General features: G+C 42.0%; 1 protein-coding gene across 1 annotated transcript; it reads right to left on the reverse strand.

Moving 5' to 3' along the window:
* Positions 1 to 2,021: 2,021 nt before the first annotated feature.
* Positions 2,022 to 8,289, reverse strand: cnga2b (cyclic nucleotide gated channel subunit alpha 2b). Its single transcript, XM_027273900.1, has 7 exons — positions 8,131 to 8,289; positions 6,993 to 7,101; positions 6,798 to 6,908; positions 5,601 to 5,777; positions 4,637 to 4,744; positions 4,157 to 4,263; positions 2,022 to 3,552 (listed from the first exon to the last, which is right to left on the reverse strand). The coding sequence occupies exons 2-7, from the start codon at positions 7,091 to 7,093 to the stop codon at positions 2,081 to 2,083; spliced, it is 2,076 nt and encodes a 691-aa protein (XP_027129701.1). The 5' UTR covers positions 7,094 to 7,101; positions 8,131 to 8,289; the 3' UTR covers positions 2,022 to 2,080.
* Positions 8,290 to 10,136: the final 1,847 nt, after the last annotated feature.

The raw sequence follows: 10,136 nt of genomic DNA on the forward strand, positions 1-10,136 counted from the left end.
ACCAGCCTCAAGTGGCCGTTTGAGGAACTGCAGTTTTGGCACTTCTGCATTGGCTTCACTTCACAGCCACAGAGGTTGCTGCTTGATTTGAACATCACTGTCATAATGGTGGACTTGGAGAGACTTGAATATTTTCTGAAGCGGTACACAGTGGACAATCACTTTAAAATATTCAAATAGTCAAACTTGAAACAGTGGTTATGAAACCCCTAAATTCAGCTCATATCTTGATTTACAAATCTGGTAATTCCCTATCTCATATCCAATATCATATTTAAGCCATGACTGATATCTTCATGTCCTCCTGACTAAACTGGTTTGATATTTGAGTCCACAAAGAGCTCTTTGTTACTCATATATAGTTATATTTTAGGCAGTTACAGAAAATGGAGATTTGTCCATCGTACTCGATCCCAACCCGTCCCCTTCAGCGGCTGCACTCATTACCTGCTGCTTCTTTATTATTATTATAGCCAGCTCTGCTGCCGAGTCATTGTTCCAACAGCTCAGCTTATCGACGCTGCTCATGTGGTTCACTTGTATCCTGGAATGCAGAAGGGCTGAATAACTGGAAAATCCCCGGATCTCTTTGCCTCAGAAATGAGTGTGCATAACAGAAATGGGAGTAACTAAATGCAACCAGAGACAAAGCTGCTTACTCATTTCAATATAAGACTGGCAGATTCATTTTTCTAGCAAATAAAAATCACAGTAATTTGAATCCCATTTGAGGTGACTCACTCAAAATCTGCAGCAGAGTCACAGAGACACCGGAGACAGTCGTTCTCAATGCATAGTTATGTCTGGTTTGAAATCTAACCTGGAACATAAGGACACTGGAAAATAACTCTGTTTGTGTCTGTGAACTCACCTTCTGCCGTCTCTCCTTGGACTTTTTCCCCAAGCGGAACAGCACAAGAGGAGGCGTACAGGCCCAGAGCATAATATACTGAATCCCTCTGCTGACGCAACTGAACACAAGATGTTTACAAAATCTATAACAACCAGCAATTTTAATCTATACTCTGTTTTTTACTCTTCACACCTTTAAAACCTGTGGTCCTTCACCAACAAACACTGAGACAGGAAACAAAAAGCACAAGTCAGCTCATATTGTGGGATGAAAAACTTGAAGCTGTACTGATCAAAACAATGGATCATAGAGAATTATCGCCTGACTCTGCAGTTTCTCTTCTAGCATCTTTCAGCTCATTGCTGAATTTTGGTTTTCTGTCCTGCAACTTCATTGTTTGGTGTTCTCATTTATCCTGTTTTCAGCAGCAACATGCAGCTGTGAAAAATCCACTGTACTGTTCTTCCAATCTCTGAATGCTGATGCTTGCTAATGTTTCTGGACTTCCATCCAGTGGATGTCTGGAAAATGGATCACGGATATCCGAGTTAGGACTTCCACTGCGGTCTTATTAGCAACTTTATACGTGAAAATGACAAGACACATTTCTGCTGACCTCTATAAACAGATAACTAGCTAATAAAAAGCTTAATCATTGGCTAAACCTTTGCTCTTCACATGGACTGTTGCAACCAAAGCCCGCTTAAACATCAACGGTCGAATAGTCAACACTACTTGGACTACAAAAAGAAACCGAAATGCTTCTGGTGCCAAAATCTATTTTGGGTCCTTCCCTACAGAGTCTGCATTCATATGCAGACATCTGTTCATAGAGATTAGCGGATAGCTGGTAAACACAGTGGAGAAATGAGAAGATAAAGAGCCAGAAATTTCCCTCAAAAGTTGGTGGAGAACATAAAAGAGCTCTTAACTCTAAATTCATGCTCCATGTCTGCTGGTTGTGTAAAAGTTTTGCTTTCAAGATGATAATAGGTCAGTGTTGTGTTTTAAACCCACATTCACATCGCTGGTTTTGGCATGAACAAGAACTCAAAGACCGCATGGGCATAGCAGTGTTCTCCACTTTGTTTCCATGTTTATTGACATGCAAACATCTCTTTACACTCAGCTAAACTGATAAAAACATTCTCACAGTGGTAGTTAAAAAGGGCACCATGGCGTAGTTCTATACTATTTCAGGAGATGTGGATCTCCTCAGTGACACAGTTAATGTTTTGGGCTCTTTATGTCCTTGTTTCGATGTGGAGACCCATCTGTGCTGCCAGCAGGTCCCGTTTCATTGTCCCTCTCTGAATCCGCATCCACGTCATTGCTCGCGTCGGCACCGCAGTCCGTTTTATTCAGCTGCCGCTCCAGCAGAGTGATGCGCTGCTTCAGCCTCTGCTGAGTGTGAGTGTATTCACTGAGCAGACGAGAAAAGCGAGTCTGAAGGGTGTCCAGGGAGGACTCCAGCCTCTCCACCTTCTCCTCTGTGTCCTCCTTCTGCAGCCCACCGGTCTCTACTGCATTCTCATCCAGCAGACCCTCCTTCATTAGGATCTCCCGGCCTCTCTCCTCTAGCACAGTCTTAGCACCTGGATACTCGGTCACTGCCTCCATCAAATCATCCTTAGAGAGGCAGAAGAGGTCAGAGTAGCCCAAACTGCGAATGTTTGCTGTTCGACGGTTTCCCATTTTACTTCCTTTTATGTTCAGGATGCTGATTTCCCCGAAGCAGCTGCCAGCAGTGAGGAGAGCGTATTGTGTGACGCCATCATCAGCCACCACTGCCAGCTTCCCCTCTTTGATGATATACATCTCCTTTCCTATGTCGCCTTTTCTGCAGATGTAGTCCCCTGGGCTGAAGACCTGTGGGCGTAGTTTGAGTACAAGCTCCACCAGCAGTCCTGCCTCACAGTCTTGAAAAATGCGTACTTTCTTAAGGGTCTCCAGATGTACGTTAATGGCGATCTCAGCACGCAGTTTGTTTGGCAAGTTCTTTAGCACCTCCTGCTCGTCAACTGCTTTCTTGTTGGTCCAGAGGTAGTCGAACCATTTAATGACGCGCGTCTCCAGTTCTTTGCTGACTTTACGGAAGTGCATGTAGTGTTTGATGGCATCTATCCGAGCTTGAAACTCGGCACGCGTGGCGTTCATGTTGGCAATCATGGAGCCAACATTTCCCACAATTGTGGCAAAGATCAGCACTCCAACAAGAAAGTCAAAGACCACAAACAGGTACTCTTCATCTCGCACGGGTGCAGGCATCTCTCCAATAGTGGTAAGAGTGAGAGTGGACCAGTACAGACAATAGACGTAACTCCGAGTCAAGGAGGAAAACTCAGGTTTGGAGGTGTTCGGGAACACCCAAGTGTCTGAGCCCAACCCTAAAGACTTCGATATAGCATAATAGATGCAGGCGTTCCAGTGAATGATGACAAGGATGTAAAGAACCAAGTTACCAATGCGGAAGATGTTGGGGTAGTTGGTTCGCGTCTCAGTGCGGTCAAAGAATTCAAACATGCGCGGGAAGCGCAGCAGGCGGTTAAACCTGAGCTGTGGCGTGTGGATGCCGGTAGAGATGTACGCCAAGTCGGTGGGAAGGATGGACACTACGTCGAGCTTGAACTGTAACGTTCGGACGTAGTTGTCTCTAAGCTTGGCGTGATCCTTCACCAGCAAACCTTGTTCCAGAAACCCTGAGATAGGAAACAGAGCACAGATCATCTCATATTGTGGGATGAAAAACTCGAAGCTGCACTGATCAAACATTTATCCTAACATTGTTGCTCGGGCATTGCGTTTGGTCGATACAGCTTATCATGATTCCTTTAGATACATCACTAACTGTAAAGCCTGGACTCATCACTTTGAGCTTTACTCTCAGGTAGGATGCTCTATTTTAGCAAGTTGCAGGCACACACACTGATATATTTTCATATACCAGGCGATTCCTGGGTTGCTCCCATCCTATCTGTGTACTTATATTTCTAGTATGTATGATGGACAGAACTTGTTGCGATCAGGGGACTTTTACAGGTTGTCTGTACCAAATGTTCGTACAGAAATTAGGAAAATGGCTTGTACTACAGCTTTATTTTGGGGATTTTGAGATTTTTTCATCTCAACAGGGCCTTTTCTGGTTAAATAAAGGTGAACTGAAATAATAAAAGTTGCATATTTTTATACAAACAAAAACATATCCTTGAATCTTTATATAAAAATATACACATAGGGACTTTAAAACTCAGCACTACTGTTGTGTTTTGAGGCCAGAAGTCGACTTTAAAAAAAAAGGTTTACCTGTGCGAAGTCGAACTAAAGTGTCCATCAGATACACAAAGTCAGAGAGGTAGTCCAACACCAGCCAGCAGATGTAATTGCCCACCTGTAACCTGTCGAAGCAAGCCCTGTGAATATAAAAAAAAAACATGATTTACCACTCCGCTCTAAGAAATACATCCTTTATCCATCTCTGGAGGCCACAGGAGCCCCAAAAGATAGCTCTGATTAAATCTATTGTGGCATGCCTCATACAGGGAGTTACACAGGGTCAAGCATATGTCTTGAGGTCACTGCAGGGACAGTGTTAGATTGTTATGGAGACACTGACTTCTTCTTCTTGAGATGCAGAACAGCTGCATGTTTGTGTTTAGGAAAGCAGGCCCCCCTATCATTACTATGATACCTGAGTCAGAGGACAGGGCTGTCTGATTCGATTGACTTAGCAGCTTCTAGACAATCAGATAAAACTCTCCACAAAAATAACTGTAGTGCGATTACCTCGCTACAACAAGGAACCAGTTGTAGAGCACCGCTGTGGCGATAACAAATAACCAGCGGTAGTAGGCGTTATCAGACGGCGAGACCACAAACAAATTCCACTTTTTCCTGAAAGCACAGAGAAATCACAAATAAAACACTGTGTGTTTCTGTAAAGTTTATGCAAAGACAGACAGCAAAAGAGAAGCAATGCAAAACAGCTCTGCAACAAATTTCTCAAACTATTTCTCACTTTGTCTGCTTGTATATTAACTCATGACCTTATTTCTAAGACTTTGTACTGTATTATATTATTATAACTTAATTAAGGACACTCAAACGATTAAAAGTCTATAGTACACTATATAAAAAGAAACAAAATACACGATAAAACAGTAAATACATAGCAGAAATTAAATAACTGTATCCACATACCAACGCTCAGCTCAGGATTGGTCAACATCACAGTGATGCCATTTTGTAAAGTAGACAGCATGCACATGTGTGTCTACATAATATTTCGTATTATAGCAGAGCAGGTTGGCAATCTAACGTTAACAAACATTTGGTTGGCACAAGACCATCGTGGAGGTTTAAAGAGCATTGTCGTACCATCGTTATCGGCCACGCTGAGCCTCTGCATGTTATTCCTACTTCAGATACAGGTGCAGGGCGGTATATAACGGGGTACAAAAAGCTACCTTCACATGCCAAAATGATCTGTGTACAGAATCTGTGAATGTTTTTATCATCTGATAGATCATTTACTATATAATGGCCGAGATATTTAATCTCACACATTAAAGGACACATCAAGGCTTCATTTTTGCCCCTACACATGAACAAAGTTTGTCTATCTCCTATCAACAGTGCGTCATACAAAACAGTGTTATTACAGAGCTGTTTCACTGGGTTACATTACACCCAGTGCATGTAATGTACGTCAAAGTGCACAGTAATGGTTCAGGCAGGCGGGCGGGCATACCTAAAGATCCCTTTGGCATTGTTGCCATTGGCATCCGGTTGCGTATTGCTGGTGCGGCTGGGGGCCATTCTCAGCTCAGGGCCACGAAAACGCTCCAGGAAGGAGTCTGGCCGCTCCTCCTCCTCCAACAGACTCCTGTGCGCCCATTCCCTCAGCCTCACCACCAGACTCACCAGTCTGATACACAAAAACAACAACCCGGTCACATTTTAAAGAAACTTTATCAGCATGATTGAAAACAAAGGCGCGACAGTGACACCCAACAGGCACACATCATAACTCAGATCTTTTGAAATAAAAACATTAAATGGATGGTTGCTGATGTACGACATCGTCAGAGAGACGACTGGCTTCCTCCTGCACAAACACAACTACAGCTGTCGGTGTCTCTCACAAAACCAGACGGTGGAACAAGTGAATGAAAGGGTGATGGAAAAATCACTGACAACATGTCTTTCCTCTCAGAGAAGGTCAGACAGAGACTTTTAGATAAATGTGCAACATGCATTTTTATTTTGAAACAAAAGATATATTACTGTTAGAAGAAACAGTTTGATCATAATTTGGTGCTAATTAAAGCATTAATTCTAACTAATGCTGGTGTAACTTGGATGTTTGTCTGCAGGCAAGTCAATTATTTGACATATGTGGAGAATAATAATGAAAAAAATGTGTTTTTTACTTAAATGGAGCTTAATTTTCGCTATTATTTGTGCCAAATTACATATTTACTTCTCAAGTCCAAATCAATTTAACTTTTTCCAGATAAAGTAACAAGAAATGGTGCCTATAAATATGATGTATTGCTCTACAAAAAGCTCGTTAAATTGAAAAACCAAACGCTTAGCTCATTTTATTTGAGACATTTATGTTTCAAATGGAACAAGTAAGATTTAAACATATTAAACTGTATTTTATCTTGGTTTACTAATTGTTTAACCTAAAAATCTAATTAAAGTAATCTTCTTGTACTTTTTCCTCAAGATCACAGGAGAGAAACAGCCAAAAAGTGAAGAAGGGGTTTTAACACAATGACAAAATCTCTCTGGTTTCAAATGACATAACCTTTGCGGCTTTTTGGGTCTTTGTGAGCTTGAATGTGTACTTTTATCCAGCCTGTGACTTCAGTCAGACTCAAACCATCAGTCATAAAAGCCTTGTGAAGTGTCATGATGTGGGTTGTTGTTAGAGCTTTACCTTGATATAGCTCCGTTCCTTTGAAAAGAGTTTCTGGAGTTGCCTCCATGAGGCTCGAGTGCGGCCATTCTTTGTAGCTCTGAGGATGTGTCATCGCAGACAGATGGCACTCTGGGAGATAAAAACATACACTTTGTTTCTCCCTGTTCAACCCTTCTGAGACAAACACATCCCAACACATGATTTAAAAGTCACCTGCTAAGAATACTTTCGGCTCTCTCGATCTCCTCCTCCAAGGTGGTCTTCACTGACAGATTGTGTGGCGACCGGTCTCTCTCCGGCGCCTGGCCCGTCATCTTCAGACCTGCAGGTGTGGGCAAACACAAGTATCCTGCATGACATGTTTTCACTTCATTCGGTGACACTGTGGCAGCAGAGCACAGTGTTTATAGTTTAGCAGGAGTGTTTATGGTGCGTATGACAGATTATAGTCAGGGGACAAAGGGGGATGGGGGTTGGGGACGACTGGGACTGTCTGCCACAGTCCCTCACCTGGTCCGTCACACAGCAGCTGGTTGCTGTGGTGACTAAAGCATCTACAAGAGAAAGTCAGCGACATGATACTGAAATACAGTTTTACAGGTTAGAATTTCACCTGAAAGCAGCCACAAAAAGTAGCACCTCCACCCTTAAACTAAAACACGAGGACACACTTCCACCCCTCTGCAAGCGCAGACAGATGACAAGGTGTTTAGGTGATTGTTACCACTGTGTGACTAATTGGTGGATCATTAACAAAAACACACACACACAGTCGGCCCTGAAGCTCTGTGGATCAGCGAGCCAATCAGCCGCTGTCCCTCAGGAGCTGCATCACTTAGGAAACCAGGGTGCTGACTGAAAGTGTAATGGGTTCACTATTCAAGTGCAAAGAGACAAACTACATATTACTGTTAGTGTGGACTGAAGTAGTAGTAATTATAGGATTAAATGCAGCTAATACTAGTGCAATTTGCATGTTTGTCTGCATGCAAACAAGTGATTTAACACATATGGAGAATAAAATGCTAATAATTTAAGAGAAATTTGTATTTTTTTTAATGTAAAGGGAAAGTTACGTAAAGTTACATAGTTACTTCTAGAAAATTACAGGCTTGTTAATAAAGTTTACTTTTTCCAAGTTTAAGTAAATTAAGAAATGGTGCATATAAAATGTAATGTAATGTCGACAGAGCTATTTTTACCAGCAGTACACAGTGCTTAGATTGCTCTACAAAAAGCTCATTATTTCTTATTTTTATGTGTTCCTTTGTGGTTATTGGTATTGTTATTAACTGTGTTTGCCAAGAAGAAAGGGGAAAATAAATCAGTTCACAAACATCTTTAGTCTTACCTTTAGTTTCCTTCAGTTACTCCAATAAAATCCTTACGGTGACTTCACACAGACACACCCAGAGCTGCTCTCTCCCGGCCAATCCATCCTCCTCCTCAGTGCCCACAGTGGATGTTATGACAGGAAAAATAAAACTGCATCCAACATGCCTGAGAAAAAAAAAAAAAACCCACAATCACCAGTCCAGTTGTTGCAACATTTTTTTTTCTAAGCCTCGTCTTCTTCTTGAAGTGTGTGTGTGTGTGTGTGCTCCCCTCAGGAACATGTGGTCCACCTGATCCTCCTGATGATGGGCCGAGCAGGAGGCTGTCAGGATGGGAGGTGCAGGGCGGGGAAATCTTTGAATGGTTAGGAGCTCCAGATGTCAGCCTTAGACCAGAGGAGTCTTCTTGGAAAAACCTCTCGGTTGTTACCTCTGATAACGGAGGAACTGCACAAAAAACGCAGATGAATGAAAAGTTTATGTTTAATATTCAGCTTTCTTTATTGATATTATCTTGTGTTTTATATTGTTAATTCTGCCGTGAAAGGTCATTGAAATAATGTGAATAACTATGTGAGAAACTTAGAGAGGGACTGTTATCATCTGAAATTGGCATAAAACTTGAGTAAAAGTACTTAGCCAAAAATGCAGACCGATATTTCAAGTAAATAGTCTGTTATTATACATGATATTAGGCCAATATGTTAATGCACAAACACGCCAGATTATGGCCCCCTCGCCCCCATGCATTGACACTGCTTCCGGAAGGAAGGAAGGAAGGAAGGAAGGAAGAAAAACAATGACGAAAGGAAGGAAGGAAGGAAAAAACGAACGAAGGATGGAAGGAAGAAGGAAGGAAGGAAAAAAACGATGAAAGGAAGGAAGAAAAACAACGACGAAAGGAAGGAAGGAAGAAAGGAAGAAAGGAAGAAAAACAATGGAATGAATGAAAACAACGACGAAAGGAAGAAAGGAAGGAAGGAAGAAAAACAATGACGAAGGGAAGGAAGGAAGGAAAAAAACGACAAAAGGAAGGAAGGAAGAAAGGAAGGAAGGAATGAATGAAAACAACGACAAAAGGAAGAAAGGAAGGAAGGAAGAAAAACAATGACGAAGGGAAGGAAGGAAAAAACGACGAAAGGAAGGAAGGAAGGAAAAAAGAAGGAAGGAAGGAAGGAAGGAAGGAAGGAAGGAAGGAAGGAAAACAACGACCAGGACCAACTAATCAGCAGATCAGTTACTGCACCTGTTAGAATGTCAGTTGGGAATGCTGACAGAAACAGAGAGAAAATGCTGAGAGCATCCCTCGGAGATGAAGGATCTCTGGCCAAACCGTATTTCCAATCATTGAATCATTGTCTATGGGGCTGTCGATGGGTGTTGCTGCCGCATCTTTGCATCTCCCGCCAAAACTATATATCTGACAGCTTTAGCAGGCGAATGTGAGTGAGACGACAAATTTTCCTGCGTTTCTAGCTATAAATGATTTCTGTAGCTTGACATTTGCGGCCACAATCGCAGTTTACAAATTTATTTTTAGACGAATTTTCCTCTCCCTCTCCACTCTAGCGATGACATCACTCACTCTTGAAAATTCTCGCAATACACACCCATTAATTTTTTTGGCATGGTTTTTGGCGATTTTTGGCAAAACCGTTTGCCGAAACTCTTAGAAAAGTTATAGCACACCCACCCCGGCCGAGCTGCACATTTTGATATCCATTTTGTGTGTATGCGACAAAAACTCGGAGGAGAAGCGAGCCAAAAAGACGGCGTAAGAATAATAAGCGGGAGAAGCGCGGTGGATAACTTATAGTGTGCGCTTTCAGGCACACTCAATAAACGGTTGTGAGTGAAGCGTGAACTCTGGTACTTCATAAAACGTCTGTTGCAGCGTTGTGGGGAAACTTCATACATAACAAACAAATTCATACAAACAAATGAAATTAAGTCACGAGAAAATAAAATGTATGAATGTATGACCACTTAAGGCCTCCGTATTTAGCTGGTAATACTGCTGTAG

The sequence above is a fragment of the Larimichthys crocea genome, chromosome XXII (genome assembly GCF_000972845.2).
Source record: "Larimichthys crocea isolate SSNF chromosome XXII, L_crocea_2.0, whole genome shotgun sequence".
NCBI lineage: Eukaryota > Metazoa > Chordata > Actinopteri > Sciaenidae > Larimichthys > Larimichthys crocea.